Source organism: Volvox carteri (genome assembly GCF_000143455.1).
Source record: "Volvox carteri f. nagariensis unplaced genomic scaffold VOLCAscaffold_50, whole genome shotgun sequence".
NCBI classification, from domain to species: Eukaryota; Viridiplantae; Chlorophyta; class Chlorophyceae; order Chlamydomonadales; family Volvocaceae; genus Volvox; species Volvox carteri.
In genome coordinates this window covers 209,912-231,525 of record NW_003307593.1, presented here as the reverse complement: position 1 = coordinate 231,525, position 21,614 = coordinate 209,912, and the positions used below count along the sequence as shown (strand labels likewise).

General features: G+C 53.8%; 2 protein-coding genes across 2 annotated transcripts in view; one reads left to right on the top strand and one right to left on the bottom strand.

The window, feature by feature from the left end:
• Positions 1–3,150, bottom strand: part of VOLCADRAFT_96178 (uncharacterized protein) — a gene marked incomplete at both ends in the record, with an annotated part of 5,276 nt that extends 2,126 nt beyond the window's left edge. The window contains 2 exons of the mRNA XM_002955227.1: positions 594–688; positions 3,026–3,150. Coding sequence (XP_002955273.1) covers positions 594–688; positions 3,026–3,150 — 220 coding nt within the window. The remainder of the gene's footprint in view (positions 1–593; positions 689–3,025) is intronic.
• A 9,024-nt stretch (positions 3,151–12,174) lies between these two features.
• On the top strand, positions 12,175–16,666 carry VOLCADRAFT_106740 (uncharacterized protein; the record flags this gene model as incomplete). Its single annotated transcript, XM_002955282.1, has 6 exons — positions 12,175–12,500; positions 12,567–12,692; positions 13,177–13,386; positions 14,395–14,481; positions 15,204–15,271; positions 16,618–16,666. Exons 1-6 carry the CDS (start codon positions 12,402–12,404, stop codon positions 16,664–16,666), a joined length of 639 nt encoding a protein of 212 aa, XP_002955328.1. The 5' UTR covers positions 12,175–12,401.
• Positions 16,667–21,614: the final 4,948 nt, after the last annotated feature.

The window sequence follows — 21,614 nt, the reverse complement described above, 5'->3', positions numbered from 1 at the left end:
AGATGGGAATAGATGGGCGATCGGATCGATAGTCAGCACCCCGCGGTTAACGTATGTGAATGAGGCAATCGTTCGGTGGCGGGTGGGGGAGAGGGGGTTATGCGGCACACAGCGCACAAGGGCGGGGGAAGGGGATGTCACCCGCTGCCGGGAGAAGGTGCGCTCTTCTTTGCACAGATACGGCAAGGGGGCCAAGGGGCAGCGCAAAAGATCTGAAGGGGGGTTCGAGAGGGGGAGAGCTGGTTGAGAGAAGGGGGAACGGCCAAGGCGCGCTGCGCCGCGCCGCGACGTGACGTGACCCCAATAACAAACAAAAAGAGGTCCAGCACGGGGGACGGGCCGAGGGCCCTTTACCACTGAGAGGATATCGGAGTACGGAAGGACGAAGGCAACCGCGCAGGCAACAGACAAACAAACACACACACAAAAACTTGTATGTTCAAGGACCAGAACGGCCTTCTTTAACCATCCACGAGTCCGCCTTTCCAATGGCTGCGCTGGCTGCGTGCGGCCCCCCCCCCAAGGGGTATGTGTCCTGTATGGCGGCGCCCCCTTCCCCCCCCGGCGGGCGCACTGCGCTACATCGCACCCACCTGCGGAGGGCGATAAAAAGACCACGTCAGCGGCGCTATGCGCGGTGTTGGTGACTTCGGCAGTTCCGTCGGAGAATGGGGCGGGGAGCCCCGGGCTGCAAATGCGGGAGCCAAGGGGGGTGGGGGTGAAGGATGAACCACGGGTGGGGGTAATGAAGGCGGTAACGGGGAGAGGAATGACGCGGGCGCCAGCTCCGGAGCTAGGGGTCGCAGAGGCTGCTGAGGCGCGGATGGTGGCAGGGGTGGGGGCGGCTGCCGCTTCTGCCTCGCCGGTGGTCTAGGTGGCGGCGGCGGTCGGACCCCCGGGGCCATTGCTGCTCGGACGTCAAGGGGTGCGGGAGGCTCCGACGGTTGAGCCGGTGGCAGCACTGGCTCACGAGGTGGCCCGGGCCAGGAGGGCGAGGGCGAGGGCGCGGGTGGCCCCGGTGGGACCAGGAGGGGCACGGGACCCGTTGCCTGCATAGCAACAACGACAACAACAACAGCAGCAGCAGTAGCAGTAACAGCAGCAGCAGTAGCAGCAGCAGCAGTAGCAGTAGAAGCAGCAGAACACATCGGTGAGAAGCAAGACGAGAAAAGAACGGCAAACGTAGCGGTCTTAAATATGTGAGAGCACAGCAGTGATCCGCTGCTATAGCTTTGCGGAGAGTGTTCACTTGGGGGGGGGGCCATGTGGCATGCGTGTCCGCTCCAGGGCACCGAGCCAAGAGGGGAAGACCACACAGACAGACAGATGGCGATGCACTTGTGCGTACGTGTGCATGTTGCGGCTGCAGGTAGGCTGGCTGGTAACGGTTACTTTGTTTTTTAGCTCTTTAGAAGAAGACGTTTAGAAGAAGACGTTTTTATAGCGGGGTTACAGGATGTGTTGGCGAACCAATCAGTTGGGGCTCGTGAGACGGAATAAAAAACCCCTAAGATGCAGAATTACCGGAGCTGCAGGTTGTGGTCCTTAATCAATTAATCGTTTCTTTTTAAAATGATATTTAACAATCCAATTTATTATCAATCCTTATGCAATAGGATCCTAATTTAATTGATTCCTTCATATCGTATAATCCAATCCTTACTTATTTAAGAAATTAGGATTGTCCTGAGGGGCGCAAGTGACACACCATGTTTACGTACGTATTTATGGACGGCTGCCTGAGGTCGTGCGTGGCTCAGAATGCATGTGTGGCGACACTACTGACTTATACAGTTTAAGGTCCTGGATTCATTTCGTGGGGAGACCCCCTACATTGTCGGGAGCGTGAGATTATGGCTAGCTGCTGAGATGTGGAGTTGAGGTCACAGTTGATGGATCGAAATTCGCACGCTGGATTGGTGGCGATTGCGGAACCCTCTGTCTCTGCGGATGTTCAGCAGGGTTCTTCACCAGGGTACCCAAAAATTTCGGCCGTGTCCGAAACCCTCTGATTAACCTTTCGGGGCCCTCCCCGAAAATTTTCCTGTCAGCCGGAGAGTGTTTTCGGGTACCCCGAAACTGTCTGACGCGGTTTTCGGGGTAAAATTTAGCTGGATTCTATCGTTATATGCTAGGACGGCTGAATTAACAGGTGTTTGACTTTATTTTGGAACATAGCTCCTGGGAGAAATATTTCAGCAAGGATTTTACACAAAGCAAGGCTATCTTTGACTTCATAACTGAAAACTCTTTCTGCAAAACGTCAAGTTCGCTAACATCGAAGGCAAGCAGGCGGTTCGAGCTTGCCGAAGCCGCGAATCCCGAGGGAGATGCGGGGCACCTTCATCATCAGTTGACTCGGGCATGTTTAACTATGCATATGCTTAGATGTATGAAAATGAGTTCGATACAGCTGCGAAACAGCCGCAATGCACATTTGTACTTGTTGTTTGACTGGTGACCAAGCGGGGCTTATACGGCAAGCCCGGTTTCCAGCCCCGGTCTGCGCCCGAAAACATACTAATTTACGCTGAAATATCGTTCGGTTTTCTCCGAAAATGCCTTCAAAATGCTTCGGTGGGGCCCCCGAAAAAATGCTCCAAAAGGCCCCAAATCCGTTCGGGATGCTCCGGGGCGCACTAATTTTCCTTTCGGGCAAAACGGAAAAATCTCAAAAAAGTTCGGGCCCGAATCGGGGTGAAAAACCCTGATGTTCAGGTGAATGGATGAGGAGGGATCCTAGAAGGCAGGATCAACCGCCTTGGACTCTCAGTTAGTATGGCGTAGTACAGTACAGTACAATACAGAATGCATGTGTGTGTGTGTGTGTGCCGAACATAGGATGATATTAATGCCGGCGTGGCGCCCAAACCCTGGCCTCTTGTCACGGTCGTTCGATTGGCAAACCCTACCCTCCAAATAGGCACTGCATGCACCGTCTCTGCGTCAGAAATTCCCGCCCTTGCCCGTGTCTCCACCCTACCCAGACACCATCCTTGCTTTCGGCTGCCACTAACCCCCTCACTCGATATACAGGGTACCAGGGTTTATTTCTGTGTAAAGTATTTGCAGAGCCGTCTGGCCTAAGTCAATAGCGGTTTGCTTGCTCCCGCCCATGTCGTCTAGAGCGAAACCCGACAAGCCTACCATGCTGCACGATTCGTTACGAATGTATCGGCAAGGTGACCATGTTAAAATACATTCAACCTCACCTCGCGGCTCGAAGATCTGCTCTTTGTGCAGTGGCCCAGTCCGCAGACAGCACCGATAATCAACGCAACGATTGCCCAAGGCGCAAGTATCAAAATAATCAAGAACGCCCATTTAAAGTCCCTCGGGGCCTATTGCAAAAAGAAGAGGAAGCATATGTGGTCGCATCGTGGCGTATCCCGCAGCGCGCAGTAGGCGAGGAGGAAATCATCGCAAACCTACCCACGATACAGCCTTTAAGAGCAAGGAAACAGCAGGGTCCGCATCAGAGCTCTTGGCGTCGCCTTCCTCTAAACTCTCGTCACCATAACGACTCCAAGGAGCAGCCGGTTCAAGAAGGTCAAGATTAACCACATCAACCAGACGCCGTGAGCTTAAAGGTAGGCGGCCTGACCTAGCTTTCCTGTTCGCTCCGAATAAGGTTCCCAACCGCATGGTGCTCGTTTCGTTGGCCAAGTATTGGCCTAGGGTTACCGGTGTTCATCCAACGCTCTTGACAGTTATTACAATTTCAAGTTACGGCAGTTAAGGGAAGCAGAGCCCTTGCATTTCCAGGAAAAATGTCGTGATATACAAATTTTACAGCGCGCACGCGCATCAAACCAGATTGTTCACAATAACATGCTCAGTAATAAAAATTTACATGGATATAGTTCGGGTTTATTTGTTGCTTTAGAATAGTTTAAGGTTGGACCTGGCCCGGGAACCTGCGGGGCACCTGCCAAGAATGTATGCTTAAAGCTCGTTTGGAGCTTTCCATGGCTTTACAGGTGAATCCTTGCTTCATATAGAACCCACGCAGACGCACGCTGATAAGGCCGAAGTAACCGAGGCGTCATGTCGTGAAACCACCCTATACCTCTTTGCACGCAGAACACGCCTTGTCGTCTACCTTCCCTCCAATATATTAATGTCCGAATGCCGGGAGCTTGCAAATACATCGGCCAGACGTGCGGGGTTGCGGGCTGACAGGTCCGTTGCCTGTTGCACAGGATCCAGGATCCAGGCAATGTACGGTATGCGTCTGTTGCAAGCGTTCTCTCTATTCTCCGAAGCGACTTTGCTTGCTAGGTTGTCCAGGCCCTTGACTGCCATCTCCAGTTCAGACAGCTGCCATCGCTGGCAACGAATCTAAGCGATCCATCTTATTGTATATCCGCTTAAGCATCGTGGCTTGATCGACCGGATCCTCCATCGCTGGCGTTGAAGTAGCAGTATCACTACCTTCGTTGCTGGCCTCCGGATGCGTAAACAGAGTCCGGACAGGAGTGCTTTCGCTCTGCTTTGCGGACTTTTGCACTCGGGCCGCAATTTCTTGAATCGACTTCGGCGGAGTCTGCTTCTTCTTCCACCCGCATTATCGCGGCTTTTAGAACGCGAGTTCGGATACCTGATTTCCTAAGTCCGTAAGCTAGTTCAGCTCGATTGAACGCTACGCTGCAGTTCCGAACTAGCCACAGTGATATCAACGGGAAGGGAGGGCCACAGAACTGAGCCACAGAATTGAGACCTGAGAATTGAGACCGCTGTGTTAGAACTCCCTGACCTCTGAGCTCTGAGCTTGCATGGCTAGGAAGAAGAAGCAGACTCCGCCGAAGTCGATTCAAGAAATTGCGGCCCGAGTGCAAAAGTCCGCAAAGCAGAGCGAAAGCAATCCTGTCCGGACTCTGTTTACGCATCCGGAGGCCAGCAACGAAGGTAGTGATACTGCTACTTCAACGCCAGCGATGGAGGATTCGGTCGATCAAGCCACGATGCTTAAGCGGATATACAATAAGATGGATCGCTTAGATTCGTTGCCAGCGATGGTTGCTAAGCTGTCTGAACTGGAGATGGCACTCAAGGGCCTGGACAACCTAGCAAGCAAAGTCGCTTCGCTTGAAGAGCGGATTAACAGCGGGACCTCCGCTGGTTTCTCCGGTCGATACGAGGCGGCGGGCGACAGCGGTGCAATCCATGAGGACAAGGTACTGGCGCGCGTGCCCCAGAGGCTGCTGGAGGAGAATCGGCTTTCGGAGGTGCTGCACGAGTTGGTGCGGCAGAACCGCAACGGGGCGTCCTACGCTCTGGACATCCTCCCTTGGGGCGCGAAAGCGGGCGCGAATGCAGGGTCCGCGGCAGGAGCCACTCAGGCACCAGCCGTGGCCGGTGCAGCGCTGAACACGCAGCACAACCGGGGTGGAGTCGATGAGCCGACCGCGCTTGTTGACATTCTGCTGAACCCCAAAGTGCGCAAGTCATTTGTCACTCTGGGGAAGATCGTGCGGGACAAGTACGGCATCACGCTTATGGATTCGCTTACGAAGACCGGCAAGCAGCTACGGCAGCAACGGATGGCAACGTTCGTGCACCTTCACGGTACTGGAGTCCAGCCACGATGGGAGCGGGGTGTGGACATCACGGTCATGGATGGTCAGCGGAGGATTCCGTTCCAGGGCCCGTGGATCGGTGCCCAACCAGTCGGCGGTGAGGGAGCGGGCGGATCGGCCAGAAAGGTGCCAGGAGACGCTGACACTGGCATGGCTTCGGGTGACGCGAGTCAAGAGGTTCGCAAAATTAGGTTTTGTCAGTGGAATATTGGAGGACTGACTGACTGGAAACTGCATTGTGATGAGTTTCGAGGCCTGTTTGAAGCTTACGACTTGGTGGTTATTACTGAAACGCATCGGGTAGGGTTGGGGTATCTGCAGGATATTATTCCCAGCGGGACTAAGGTTTTCGCAGTGGGAGGTGAAAGGAACCGCGGGGGGGGTTGTGTTTGGGTAAAGGAAGGACTTGCTAAGGCAGTCAGCCTAGCCGGCGTATCAACGGTTCCTCGAGGGACAGACAGTATTTGGTTAAGAATTAAGGGTAACACCTTGGGTTGGAGGGGAAAAGGGTTACTGATTGGGGCCTGTTATGCGGCCCCGGAATGCTCGACTGTGTACAACACGATACCAGGTCACAGGATGACGGCATCTCTGATGGCCAAGCGTGTGACATGCCGGCTTCAGACCTTGGTTAAGCGCTTCACTCAACCAGGTGATGAGGTTATGCTCATGGGTGACATGAATGCCAGGGTAGGACGGATGAGGGAAACACCAGACCTTCAGAAGGAGGATGACGAGGAAGAGATGTTGGGCTTTCAGGTCAGCAATGCGGAGCTGTTCAGGGGCATACCGGATAGGCGATCACAGGATTCGGGTACTAACCAATTTGGGAAGGCTTTTGTTGCTATGTGTCGAGAAATGGAGATGATTGTTCTCAATGGGCGAGTTGCGGGCGACACAGATGGCAGCTTGACCTTTCAGCACAGAGCGCGGGAGTCGGGGAGTTTGATAGATATCTTTTTTGCATCGGCGCGGTTGTTCACGCACTGCATTGGGCTTCGGGTTCTGGGTATTCCAGTAGCAGATTTTGCTCCGGTTCATCGCCCGGTTGTTTTGGATCTTAACAGCGGGGTATCGCAGCAACAGGCACGCAAGGCTTCGGTAGGGCTCAGGTTTGATATGAATAAGATGGAGCAGTATGCACGTTCTTTTGAAACGGATGATTCGGCATTGGTCCAGAAGATCGTGGAGGCTACTTCCCAGCTTGGTAAGGAGCGCACTAGTACGCAAGTGGTAGAGGCTATCCTGAAGGCCGTGTCGGGCGCTATTAAGCAGATGGGACGGGCTAATGGACGCATTTCTAAGACTGGTAAGAGTAGCTCGGATGCCCCTTGGTGGACAGAGGAGTGTGCCGCAGCGCGTACTGCGATGTTTGCACAAAAAGCCTTCATGCGAGCACACGCCCTGTTGGACCATCCCGCGGAGCGTAGCGAGTTTAGTAGGTTGCGCACGCGGTATCAACGATTACGGCGGGAAACCATGGATGCGTATAAAGTTAAGCGGTATGAAGCCTTCTTGAAGGAATGCTGTGGAGACCCGTGGGCACTGTGGAAGCGCATTAATGGCAAGGCTAAGGCTGACTGTCCTATCAGCGACGTTTCAAGCTGGAAGGAGTACTTCGATGCTCTGTATAATGGATCTGCGAACGCCTGCAGTGAAGTTAATGCGGACATCATCCTGAGTTTCATAAATGGCGCGGTACGAGGAGAGGGACGGGGCTGGTCGCACGGGAATGAGCGAAGGGGTGCTCGCCTGGTGGCAGCAGCGGCCATGAATGCACCCTTTACTCTCCCAGAGGTCACGTCTGCGATGCAAGCATTGCGTAATAGGAAGTCGGGGGGGGGGGTTGATGGTGTACCGGCTGAAGCATTTAAATATGCGCAGCGTATGGTTGATGACAAACCGCAACTTGTTCTGGCACCCTACCTGTTGGAGCTTATGGAGGGAGCATATTCGGAGTACAGGGGACTATCCTCGGCAGTTCGAGGTTTCTTCGTTGACACCCATTCACAAGAAGGGGGATGTTCATGACATGGGTAACTACAGGGGTTTGGCAGTTGGAGGGGCTCTTTCCAAGCTTTATGCTATGCTCCTTACGCGGAGGATCAATGCTTGGGGAGAGGCTTCTGGGGCACGATCCCCTTTCCAAGGAGGTTTTCGCAGTAATCGCGGCACATGTCATAATCTGTTCGTTCTTCGACATTTGACGGACAGGTCAAGGAAGTCGTCTGGGAAACCGCTTTTCGTGTGTCAAGTGGATTTCGAGAAGGCGTTTGATAAGGTCCCTAGGGAATTGCTTTGGATGCGGTTAGAGGAGAGAGGAGTGACGGGTGCCACTCTGGAGGCGTTAAAGGCTTGCTACTGGAGGGTAGAACTCAGAGTAAATATAAATGGTGTTCTGGGGGACTCGTTCTTTTCGTTACAGGGGGTTAAACAGGGATGCCCGTTAAGCCCAACTTTGTACGGCATTTTTGGGGAAGGGTTCGCAGACTACGTGGAGGCTAAGGATCGACTTGCACCCGAGGCCATGGCGGCCCACGATTGTCCTCTGAGCGATGGCATGCGTATTCCATTGATGTTATATGCAGATGATCTTAGTCTTTTCGCAGGGTCACACAGGCGGTTGATGGCGCTGCTTCGTGCGCTGGAGGAATGGTGTGAAGCTTTTGGCATGAAGGTGAAAGTGTGAGGTCATGTTTTTTCACGGGGATCAGAGCGCCCGCAAGGCCATGTATACCCTGGGTTCGTACGGGCTGGCCACCATGAGCGTGAAAGAGAGCGCTGGGCACGTGGTTCGGTCATTACCATGGAAGGAACGCGCACGATATTTGGGCCTACACTACGGGCCAGGTGAGCCGTTCGAATCATGCACAGACGAACTATTTGCGTCAGGGCAAAGGGCGCTTTTCTCGTTGACTACCAAGCTTAAGAGGCAGGGATTGTTTGTTCCAGCTGTTTCGGTGAAGGCGTTTGACGCACAAGTACTATCCATTTTGTCGTACGGAGTGCAGGTGTGGGGTCCGACCAAGGTTCTAGATGTGCTGGAAAGAGGATATCCTCGTAACCAGGAACCGCGCTCGTGTTACTTCGATAACTCGCTACAGGACAGGATGGTCGAATTGCAGAAGACCTTCCTAAAGCAACTGGGTGGTGCGGGGCTTCCCACGAATCGACTGTTGTTTAGGGAGTTTGGGCAATATCCCTTGCAAGTTCACTGGGCGAATCTGATATTCCGTTTCTGGAATAAGCTGGTTGAGGCGAAGGGCACCGTGTACCATCATTGTTTCAGAGAGGAGATACGTTTGGCTTTAATTTCATCCATGGCGTACGATGGTTGGGGTTCGAAGGTTCTGAAGATACTCGAGATTCTTGGTCATGACATGGCGGGTGATGAGGATGTTGAGGCTAGAGTTGATGCGCTCACGTCATGTTCGCTGGATATAGGCCAGTTGATGCAGGAGTTAGCAGTCGATTTGATGACGATTGGGAGAGTGAGCGACTAGAAATGGATCCTGGGATATTTGTTTCCGACAACAAACAACCAGGGGTGAAAATGTGCCGGTACAAGCACTGGATGGGGTTGCCTAAGCACTGCACTGGATATATTTCGCCGAAGCAACATGTCACGCTGATGCGTTTCAGGATGTGTGTGTGGCCGCTTGCAGTGAATCGTCCTCATGGCAGGGAAAGATCAGCGCGGTGGTGTCGTGTATGTGGGAACCGTCAAGCAGTTGAGGACGAGCGTCATGTTTTGCTTGAGTGCCCTGCGTACGCGGATGTTCGCACCAAGCTATTTGAGCTTGGAGTGTCTCCTGAGGACCGCATGATAGACGTTATGGGCGTTGAGAACCAACGCGGACTAGCACATGTTTTGGATCATATCAGAAGATGCAGGTTACAATTTATTGATGATTAAATATGTTTTTACAGTAAGGTTAATTTACTACCTTTATATGTTCTTGTTTCCAGTTCGGCGGTTCATGAGCCTCTTGGCTCGTTTGGACCGTACAAGCTCGAAGCTTGTAACACAAACGTCGTCGTCGTCTCTATTCTCCGCTCCTGCCATGCCCCATTTCCAGCTATTGTCATAAACTAAAGATTTAATGAGAGCGGCCCATTTTATCCATAATTAATAAAGGAGTTCTATGACATTGATAGGACAGGCTGGAAACAGACGAGTTCGGGGCCGCTCATTATACGGTTATCTGTCTCGAGGTACAGGATGTGCTGGACAGGACGCGTGCTCATTTGTGCTACAAAAAAAATTATTAGATCCAGTCGTGTACGATTCGATCCGCAGCTGCGGTACTGGGTTTCGTCCAATGCCGCATTATTCGCACCGCCACAAGCTTCGCTTTGCTGTTGGGCATTGGCGGCTAACAGAGCGCGTAAGGGACGGCGTTATATACCTAGGGAGGAGCGAGTATGCCCCTGCTGCGGCACTGATAGCCATGTCGAGGATGAGAAGCACATTTTGCTGGACTGTCCGGTGTACGACAAAATCAGATCTGATATGGATTTCCCACGCTTCGAGCACATGAAGGACGCTATGAAGTGGGAACCTGAACGCCTGGCAAGATGCTGGAACGTACATGGTCCCACCGCAACTCTATCGTTCCCTTTGTTCGTTAGTATCCTTTATCACTTGCTTTGCCTGAAGTGCGAGGTAGGATGGTGCTTATAGGCGATCTGGCAGCCCTTGAGCCCTCGGCTCGTATTAGGGCGGTTTGCAGGTACGGGGAACGCACCCACGACCAGCTTCGTCCGCCACTGCCTGCTGCTGCTGCTGCTGCTGCTGCTGCACGGGCCCCTGCAGCTCCGCCGGGCCGCATCCCCCTCCTCCCCCTCCTCCCTCTCCTCCTCCTCCTCCCCGAACACCCACGACCTGCTTTAGATCCACACCACTCACGGCTATTAATGGATCGGTACAGCGGACGAGCCACCACCTCTGTCAAGGCGCGTGCGCTCTAAGAGGCATGCGGGGGGCCTTGTCGGCCTGCTTGCCTACAGCTAGCCCCACCCACAAAGTCCGAATGTGGTGCAGGGGACCCGCACCTGGGGAGGGGAGGGGGGGCCATGATGGAGCCGAATGTCGGAGAAACAGTTTCTGAGAGGGACTCAGGAATCCCCCAGATGAGCAGTTTCACGGGTCACAGCACCCTCAATCTCTGAGCCCACACCGGTGGGTCCGCCGGGGCCCGGATCAGCCGGTTTCAGCACCGTAACCACGCCAAGACAGTATTCATCCGCCGCCACCAGTTCCCGGAGGACCACCGAAGCCGCCACACTGGTTTCGCCGCCGCCGTACCACAACACCGCCGGGTCCTTGCCGTATTTGTACATATCCACAATCTTTACTGTTCAGCGGTACGGAGAAATACCAGCAATTGTCTTGGACTTGTCCTTCACTTCCGGCAGTGGTATTCGTGTGAAAACTGTTGACATATCGCTCGCTGCAGATTTGGGTCTAGTTTAGTTGCCCGTAGGGTATAGCGGCACGCGTAACGGGATATATCCTCCGATTACATACCCATCGTCAGTACCTATCAGTGCACGTCTCGCCGTGTCGCGCACACAGCGCAAGTACGCAGTCACATTCACATTCTCGTCGGGGGCCCGCGGGATTGTGATTCCTGTGTAATAAGATTAATTCTCTCTTGTTGGGGGGGGGATGGAGACAACGCTTGCTCGCCGCAGTGCAATTGGGAGCTCATCGCGGCTGGGCGTGTGCCATGCGCGCGCGGTATCTCACATTCTGCCTGTTGTGCTTCACATTTATAGGACAGCATCTGCCCGGGTGTATGTGTACGGATCACTTCGGATACAAAACTCCGTTGAATCATCAGGAAAGTCACCAAGTGGAGCTAGCTAGCTAACAGAACTTTTCGGCAGCCGATCACACACAGAGACAGACACGCCGCACAACACATATATGTACGCACGAACTCTATGTAACTCTGCCAGAGTTCTACAAAGTGTTTTGAGCCCCTGCACCAGCGCGGATGCGATAACGGAAATTGCCACGAAAGGCAGCTTCCACGTCCTTTGCAGTGTGCAGCACAGCCGGGAGGCTTCGCAATTTGGGCATCCGAGAACTTCCGAGCGATGCCAGGTTTCCAAGCTGTTTCGCCATAACATACCCTAATCCATCACGTCGGATGTTTACATCAATTTTGTTCCTCATGTTGTGGTCAGTGGCCTTTCCAGCACTGCCATCTTATAACCGGGTTTGATGTGTCGTACGTGTCGAAGGTAACTCCCGATCACCGGAACTGGAGTTGCGAATATGTAGACGACCTTCTTTGCAGCAACTTAAAGCATTCCTGTGGCATTAATCCGTATAGTAGCGCAAATTGGTATTAGTAGGAGGCCGGATGAGTGTCGATGAGGGCGCTCACTCACTTGTGAGAAAAAAACGGATGCCAATCACGTTCCGCAGGGTGGTAATTATACTTATTCTTGTGAGTAGGTTGTATGGCAAGAAGGTACTTAGGTACTCTGTGCACGCCTCAACGGTGCATACCGTACAGCAGTCAAGCAGACCTAGCTTGTATCTTTTCGCAGCGCTACCAAGATGTCATCCTTGGTTTTCGAGTGATGAACCTGTGGCCCATCTTATATTTTTAACTGTGCAATATGTCCATGACCATGTATGAGGGTCAAACCCTCACTGCCGGACAGCCCGTTGGCCGAACATTTAACTTAAAGACGACCCCAATCATACATTTGTGAACATACATTAACACGCTGCAGCAAACGCATCGATTGGGTTTTACGATACAGCAGGGCGCGCGGTGGGCGCGCAAGATTCTTGCCATCACCATGTCCAAGGACCGCTCACAGGATTACCAAGTCGTCGATAATCAGGGCGAGCCTTCGTCGCAGGAGGCACCGACGGTTCCCCGGCCTGCGGGTTCCGCGGTAGGCTTAAGATGTCCCTCCAAGAATGCCTGTTGACTTGATTACAAACGTATCTTTTGTATACAGACAAAGAATCACTATCTGCTTATTGGGCTCGCGATCGCCTGCTGCGTAGTTGTGGCAGCAATTGTTGGCCCTGTTTGTGGAACTGGTCACTGTGGAAAGAAATCATCGGCGGCGTCAACAAGAAATGTAAGAAGTTGAACATTTCAGCAAAGCGTCCTTCCATGTCACGTTGATGTTGGATTACTTGTCAGTGGGTTTCTCAGTTTTTCCACTGCTTGGCGCTGCGGAAAAATAATAAACAGCAGAAATGTTACATCATTTTTAGGGGTCATCAATTGCACTTTGAATTGCGTATCCGGCGTTTGCCAGATACCGTAATAACTGCGTCTTATAGTTTTCATTGGTTTTCTGTTTTGTAATCTTTGCTCCCTGTATTAACCTGGATACATTCAATCGTATACACCGCAAACTCCATGGCTATAATGTGTTGCGGTACTTTTCTTGGTTCGTCTCTACGTATGTGGTACGCAGCTGAGCACCGGAACGCGCTCGCTGTTGCAAGATCTGATTGACTGCATGACTTCACTCGCTCACAACAGTGCATTTTGGTTCCAACTATATGAACGCCCTTAATACCCTTAAGGGCTGAACCACCTGCACCTAGCTGCAGGTGCCGCTGAATCCCCTTCCACCGATGCCGTCTCAGCCGCCATCGCCTTCACCGCCTCCCCCATCGCCGCCATCACCTCCCCCACCGCTGAGGGCGCCGCTATTGCCGTCCTCAACCCTGCCTCCCCCGGCTTCTCCACCGCCCTCCCCTCCACCACCGTCACCATCATTGCCACAAGTCCCGCCGCCGCCTTCACCGGACACGCCAGTGGTGAGTTCTCTTTGCCCCAGGACGACAACAGTAACGCATGGCCTGTTTAGGCGCCGAATAACCCTCATATCCTCGGCACCTGCCCGTCGTTCAGTAAGGCGTTTGGTCATTCGGTCACAAAAGCGATTATACTCCAGCGGCACCTGGGTGTCCAAGCCGCCATTACAGACATTTTTTTAAATTTCACCGTTTCGCCTTTCCATGTCATGGTGGCCATCCTGCTGCGCTAATTTCCTCCCAGCAAGATATGCGGATGTGGATGGAATGGCCCGGGACAGCTAGGATGGTACTGTCTCAGTCACCCCCTCATCAGCTGTGGCCGTGTCGGAGCCATCAGATATAAATAGCCCCGCATGCAGCAGGCATCACCGTAATTGCCTGACCTCCGTGGTGGTGGTGGTGGTGGTGGGGTGTAATACATTGTTTTAAGTGAAAAGCAGACCGTCACAATAACACTTGGGCGGGCCGGAATGGGGGGAGGAGCGGGGAGAGGACTTCCTGAGATGTTGTAGTCCCCGGCTCTTGTTTCTGATGGCTCTGTGCGCCACATGGGACTGAATTCCCTGTCTCTCCCTCCTCGCCCTCACCTCCCTCCCTTCCTCCCTTCGTCCCCCTCTCCCTTCCCCCGGCCTTCACCTCTCGCTCCCAAACGGTTGGATGCCTCGCCTCCTGCCCAACCTCGCCGGACACTCAACGACCCCATCACACTACCTGTCTGGGGACATCTGGCTGGCTGGATGACTGGATGAATGGCTGGCTGGATGACTGGTTGAATGGCGGTTGGGCGGGTGGTGGGTGGGCGGACGTTGCTGTGGCCTCAGGATGACATGCCCTCGGAGCAACTGCCTCCCGAGCCCCCACCACCACCGCCACCGCCACCACCACCCTCCAACTAACCAACCGACAAGTAACCAACGAAACGGTGATGCATAGCCTAGTAAACCTACTCCTCCACCTTCCCTTTCACTACCGCCCTTCCGCCCACTTCCTCCCCACTCTCTAACGGAGTTGAAGTTTGAAGATCGAGCTTTCGCATGGTCACCTATTAGCTGCACCCGCAGAGGTACGAATGGTACAAATATGGAACGGAACCCGGTACGTGTAGAGGGGTGGGAGGATGGGCAGTTACGGCAGGCGCTGGAACCGCATGTACATGGCGTGTATTTAGTACGGAGGTGATTAGGTTGCCGTCAGAGTTGACCTGCATGCTCCACTGACTGCTTGAAGCACTATAGCACTTGTGGCCATGTTGATGATGTAGGACATGGGGGTTGGCTGGTAAGCACGGGAGTTGAGGTTCAGGTAATGCCGTTAGCGGTTTCCGTTGGGACAGGGTGTGGGAATGGGTCACGTGTTTTGGATGTGCAGTGCGTTTAGAAAGCACAGCTCCGATACATTTCTGTAGAGGCAGGCGCTACAGGCGGGACTGTGCTCTTGGACGATACGACGGTCTTTGCTTGGGATGGGGCTGTTGTGGAATTGTTGCCGCAGTTCAGTTGGGGGCTTGTTAAGGAAGGGGGGAGCTGTTGCCCCCAGCTCGCCTCATCAAGCCCCATCTGGGCAACCTCCCCACCGCCCTACCCAGTTCATTTTGAGGAGTGATGTATTCCCGGGATGGTGATGATGTCGCAAATGGAGGGAGCCCTTGGAGAGTGGGCGGGAAGTTGTTGATTGGCTGGTCGTGACGGCTGTTGGCTGTCTAGGTTTTTTGGGGCTCTAGGAGCTCGAAGTGACGACCGGATGGAGGGGGGGGCCCCCGATCGGTGTGTCCTTTCGTCGAGACCAGTGTCTGTTGTCTGTCTGTTTGTCTGTCTCAGCCGGATGGACGGAAGATGACAATGGGCGCGGAGCCCCCAAAGCTGCGCGCACCCTGCACCTGGTTTCGGTGCGGTGGGAGGTGACGGCCCTTGCTTCGGCGCCGCGCTTATAATAAGGGTCGATAATAAGATGTATATACGTGAAGGCCAACACAGGTGTCGTGAAGGCCAACACACTGGAGGGGCGCAGCTTGCTGACCAGGTGAAGGCAAATGAACAGAACCCCCTCCACACGTTCTGTTAATATCTTTACGTGCGCCATCTGTGCACGTCTTGAGCTTTGACTTCTCGAAGCGAAGTATGAGTGTAGAGATTGGCGAGTTTATGCGAAGGAACTGCCGTGGTGCGAAGATGGATGCATGCATGCATGTGCCGGGCCGGACCATAGTACGGCAGGGGACGCCGAGCTTAAAATTGGGTCGTGCGGCCGCATGGTTCTTTAACTGCCGTTGTTTTGACTAGTATTACCAAGAGATGTGTTCCTCCGCTGGGACAGCGTCCTCTAGTTTTTCCCGCACCCACACGGGCAGTCCCCGGATTGCCACAACGCGCAGCGGTCAAACCCTGGTTTTGTCGCGCTTGCTGGCCTTGAGTCGCCCGGTAGCTGTTCGGCCCTTGCCGAGGCTCTTTAGGTCCTGGGAGGAGCCTTTTTAGCGGTGCACTACAGGTAACTGTCACCACTATCGGCCACTAGTGCAATTTTCACAATTTCTTGGTGTTGACACAAAGCCGTAGGCTATATGTAACAAACATAAGTTGTCGTAACTACGCCAACCCAGTATAGTTTAAGCGCACTGAGAGGGGATTTCGCACCTGGGTTGTTTTGCTGCCAAGCCGAGCCGCCGGCTGGCGTATTGTAACGCAACACGGCAGGACTGAGAGCAATAAGTCGCGTGTCGGGTCCGCAGGCGGGTCCTCTGTGGTCATGTAGGCAACTCGGATGGAGATAATCGCAAGCTAAAGTAAAATTGATAATGAAGAGCACTTTTCCGTCCGGTAAACAGTCTAGGGTCCTCATCCTTCCACATACCACGTACGGCAGATAGTACAGTGATGTGTACCACATGCTCATTGTCAGCGAGGACCGTTGAGCTTATTCGTTGCAATGCGATTTGCGAAGCTGCGATGATAATGATGATAATGATGATGATGATGCGTTTTGTGGAACGGAGGATGGCGATGGCTTTAAAGTACGGCCATAAATATTGGGATATACGTTTGTGATGTGGGTTCCTGGACAATGGCATGCAGCTCAGGGGCCGGCGCACGTGCGCGTTGTAGGGCGGGGCCTCCCATCCTCTCTCCTTACGTGGCTGGGTCAAAGCGCAACGCAAAGCACATTGGATCACTACGGCGCGGAGTTTCGTTCAGGTGTCCTACGAGCTCCATGATACCATGATACCGCCAATTACAGCGTGTTGCAGCGGGCGCTGAAAATCCACATGACCCTGACAACACCCTGATGACAATCAAGGATGACAATAGGGCTCAAGGGCTCAAAAGCTATGAAGGGCACCGGACCGGCGGGGTACGCGCGAAGGAACGAACCTGCATGCCGAGGCTACACCACATGTTGTTGAGAGCTGAAAACTTTCGACCACCTCTTGGCCGTTCACTTGATAGTGGTTATGGAGCTGGAACCTGGAAAACCGCCTGAATTTTAATTTGCAGGCTGGTCAGGAATGTGGCTGTTTCGCCTTTCCCCGGTCAGGATGTTGATGTCAGCTCGTAGAGTACCGGACGTGTGTGTATACGTACCGCAGTTCAGGTGACAGTTCGTGCTACTGCTGGGCTGAAGTGGCAGACCGGGCGGTATGCGGGAAGGCAATAGCACGTCCTCCGGGACCAACGGATTTGCACGTTCTCCGCCACTACCGTTCACCTCTCGACAAACATGTGCGCGCGCGTGCACGCATTTGCATACACGCGCGCACTTGCACACTCGCTCGGAGAGCGCGGTTTTGCTGGGCGTTCGCAAACCTATGATAGTTGTCAGGTCGTTGCATATCTGCTTCCAAGGGCGAAGTTTACCTGGAAGCTGCGATCGCCCCTTGAGCAGCACGAACCTTCATCGGCGACCGGCCACGAACGGCGCGACGGCAGCCCAAATCGGTCTGTTAGCCTGAAGAGCAGCGATGAGAGTAAGTGTCAGCATAGGCATCCTCATTGAATATGAGGCAGATGCTCTCAGGTGCGTGCAGGCGCTAGAGCTGCATTGAGCTGCTTGCAGCTTCGGCGCAGCCCGACAAAATTATGCTTAGGGCATCGAATTTGTCACCGTTCGAAAGTGATGATTTATTCAAAGGTAACACATTATGCCATCCGCCTCCTCGCTGGATTATTTGCGCAAAGTCGGGCGTAGGACCAGTTTTTCCTTTCGCCGTACGATTGCACACCCAACCAAAAGCTTGGGGCTGCCTAACGCAATCGAAGCAAGATTGTACACTAATAGCTTCTGTAAGATTTGACAATTGAGTCTTATGATATAGCTGTAAAGATTGGCGATTTCATCTGTGCCTATTTCTCGCTACCATGGGCAGCGACAGCTTCAGGCCGTTTGATGGATTTGTAACTTTAGATGACCGGAAGCGTCCAAGCTTATATGACCAGGCCAGGTTCTGGGTAAGCGTGCAACTGCCGTCGATGATTGTGCTCTGCTTGGCGATCGGCTGGAGTTTAACTTCTCGACTCTAACTCCATACCAGATCCGAGATCCCAAGAAACGAAACCTTCTTATTGGACTCGCTGTAGCGTCTTGTTTAATTGTGGTGATTATTACCGCATCTGTCTGCGGCAGCGGCAGTTGCAGTAACAGCAGCCGGGAGTATGACCTGGTGAGCACATTCCTCAAGCATTATGTGTTTACAGATCTCAAAGCCTGGTTGGTCTTAGCTGTGTTTGTGTCCTCAACCCTTTGTGAGCTGTGTGAGGTCGAATGCTTGCAAGATGTTGGGAGCGAATCTTTGGCGTGCTGTTATGACTTGTGTGACGAACACTTGCATGGTACCTCAGCTCAACATCGGCTTCCACTATCCTTGCTAGCCCGTGTTGAGCCGAGCCGTACACCCTCATGCACCTCGGGCCAGAAGTACTGCTGAACACCATATACAGATTTCTCCCAGGGCAAGGCTGCAGTTTCGACGGAAACCTAAGAAGCGTACCGGCAGTTGCCCAGTTAAGGGACCGCCTTGCCACCCAGGTTGCAATCGGCTACACTTGATTGATAGCTGACGTACAGTGCCACACGCACCAGGCCAGCTTCCTTCCTCTCGCTTTGGCCCCGCGCGCGTGTGTGGCTGTGGCTGTGGCTGCAAAACATGGACCGCATTTGCCCCCTTGATGAGGTTGCTGGTTGAAACCTTGCACAGTCGGTGTAGCAGTGCTGCAGTCCGTCTGACAGATGGCCCCTCGTTCCCCCCTCTGCCCTCTTTCGCATGCGTCGTCTTGTTGCTTGATGGCTGGGCCTGATTGCTCCGTGGTTGTGTCGTGGTCACAATAGTTGGCGCCTCCACCTGCACCACCATCATCGCCAGCTGGCAGTCCATCGTTGCCGCCATCACCAACACCATTATCGCCGGCTGGCAATCCATCGTTGCCGCCATCACCAACACCATCATCGCCGGCTGGCAATCCATCGTTGCCGCCATCACCAACACCATCATCGCCGGCTGGCAATCCATCGTTGCCGCCATCACCAACACCATCATCGCCGGCTGTCAATCCATCGTTGCCGCCATCACCAACACCATCATCGCCGGCTGGCAATCCATCGTTGCCGCCATCACCAACACCATCATCGCCGGCTGTCAATCCATCGTTGCCGCCATCACCAACACCATCATCGCCGGCTGGCAATCCATCGTTGCCGCCATCACCAACACCATCATCGCCGGCTGTCAATCCATCGTTGCCGCCATCACCAACACCATCATCGCCGGCTGGCAATCCATCGTTGCCGCCATCACCAACACCATCATCGCCGGCTGTCAATCCATCGTTGCCGCCATCACCAACACCATCATCGCCGGCTGGCAATCCATCGTTGCCGCCATCACCAACACCATCATCGCCGGCTGGCAATCCATCGTTGCCGCCATCACCAACACCATCATCGCCGTCCCCTCAAACCCGACGTCACCTGCGATCTGGCCGCCGCCAATACTGACCAATATACAAACACGATACATATATATGTATATATATACACAAAAATGTGTGTATCCCCCGATTGTCGGCCGTCATCGCTTAGTTCTGGCGACAACTTCCACATGCTGAGCTCCGCCCGCACCGGGCACCTCTGGCATTACGGAGGGGCCGCCAGTCGTCGGCCACCTGCCGTGGCGGTGAAACCCCAATCAGGGCCAACCAACTCCCGAGCCAGCTGGGATCGCCGTCGGGGCCTTCCTATGGTTCTGCCTGATGGAGGAGAGTGCGCCTTAGGGTCTACCGCTGTCTACGGCCGGTGACAGCGACGGCTGTGTTGGCAGCTGTGGCAATGGCGGTGCCTGTGTTGCGCCTGCACCTGCAGATGGGGTTGTGGTTGCGGGTGTGCGACAGAGAGCGTTAGGATGGTTGAAGGTCGTGACTGCTCAGGGTGGGGGTTTTCACCAAGGAGCCGTCGCGGGGGTTGCCCCCGTTTCACCTCGTCAGCTATCTCTGCTATTGCGATGACGTGGCTTCGGATCGAGACTGCCGAACATGTCGTACCCAAAGAGCTGATGGCAGGGATGATGAATTTAGTTGCGTAGGAAAAGGACGCAACTATCGAAGGCGGGTACGGGATTGCCAGACCAAAGAAGACAACCAAAGGGACGCCGGGCTCGGATTGCTGTTTGGTTTCGGCGCCAGAAATGCTGGTAGCGCTCTTTGACAGGCGTGTTGAAACCCCCTCTGGGCCCGAGCCGCAAACGAGCAGGGCAGGGGGCTGTGAGGGGGAAGCTAGCCGTGTGGCCGCTCATGCTTCTTACGACTGTCTGTCTGTTTGTCTGCCTGCTGATGTCCTATTGCGAAAGCACTACAGTGAGAGTGTGAGAGAGAGGGATGGGGAGAGAGGGAGAGCACCGCAGGCGTGTGCGGGGCCGTTAGGGGGGTGAGGTAGTGGAGTGGATCATTGCGGGAGAGTACTCTTCTGTCGGGGCATGGGCTATCCGGGGTCTGCCCGCCTATGTGGCCGTGCGGACTGGCGATACCACTTAGCATATGTGGAATGATATGTACTGAAAGTATGTATGGATGAACATATACTATGTGTCAACATATAGGTGAAGTGTTGTGCGCATACGTCGTGGTATAGGAGAGGTGATTCGTGGATACAATTAAGACGTTGTGCCCCTGTGCTCCCTCTTGGAATTATGCAGAGGCAGACAGCAACTCCACTCCAAAGCGTTCATTTTTCGGGCACAGTGGTTACGGTTGTTTTTATGTATGTTTGGTGCGACTCCGACACTCTGGACTCGTGATTATGAGCAGACACACACACGGCAGAGAACTGAACTGATTGTTTTCCTCCCTAGTTTTGTTTTCGAGAGCTCGTCATGGCGTTCGTACTACTGTCGTACCGCGATCAGGTCCCACATACCGTTTCGCTGCGTGGGCTTTATCTGCAGCCATAGCGTAAATGCGCATACATGTCCACAACGAAGGCAACTCAGGGGGGATTTGCTCTCGCCGAGACGGCGACCACCACCACATCTAGTGGTCGCCGGCTCGGCGAGAGCAAATTTGACCCTAAGGACAGAATCGCGCGGTATTTCTTGAATACGCGCATCTTTCCCACGCCCTTGCAAGCGTCTTGGTGGTGCGGACGCATGTCCCCTCTCGAAGTGTGGGACCCTCCCATTTCCTGGGTTCCGCTGAAGGGCGAAGCTGACCCATGGGTCAGTATTCTCAGCAAGACGGCGGGGTTAACTGACTCGGCTTACACAGTCGCTTGACTGACGCATGAACTGTGGGTGGACGTGCATGTATATGTATATGTGGATGCTGTTAACTTCGTCTAGGTTTCTGGCTGCCGATTGGAAGGTGTGGTGTATGCGGTCAACCTACTTCATGTGCATGTGCCTCATCTTTACCGTGCTGGGCCGGGGGGGGGTAGGGGCAGCACGACTGCTCGCTGTCTACTACTCCGCTTGCCAATACATGTGGGCCGATATAGACAAAGGGGATGATAACTGCTCATATGCAGATATGAATGATGAGTGAAATAGCTTTTTTGACTGCCGGTATGTCTCTGTCCATGGTTGTAAATCAGGACCGACGCGTGTAGTGGTGTGCATTAAAACGAGACTATATGCGCATGCCAGAGGTGAAATGGTAAATTCAGAATTCGTAGGGTGCCGCAAATGCCCTGAGATGTCGTGCAATGCACAGCTTGTTTGTAATCATCTGCAGGGGCCGTGACGAGCCATCCAT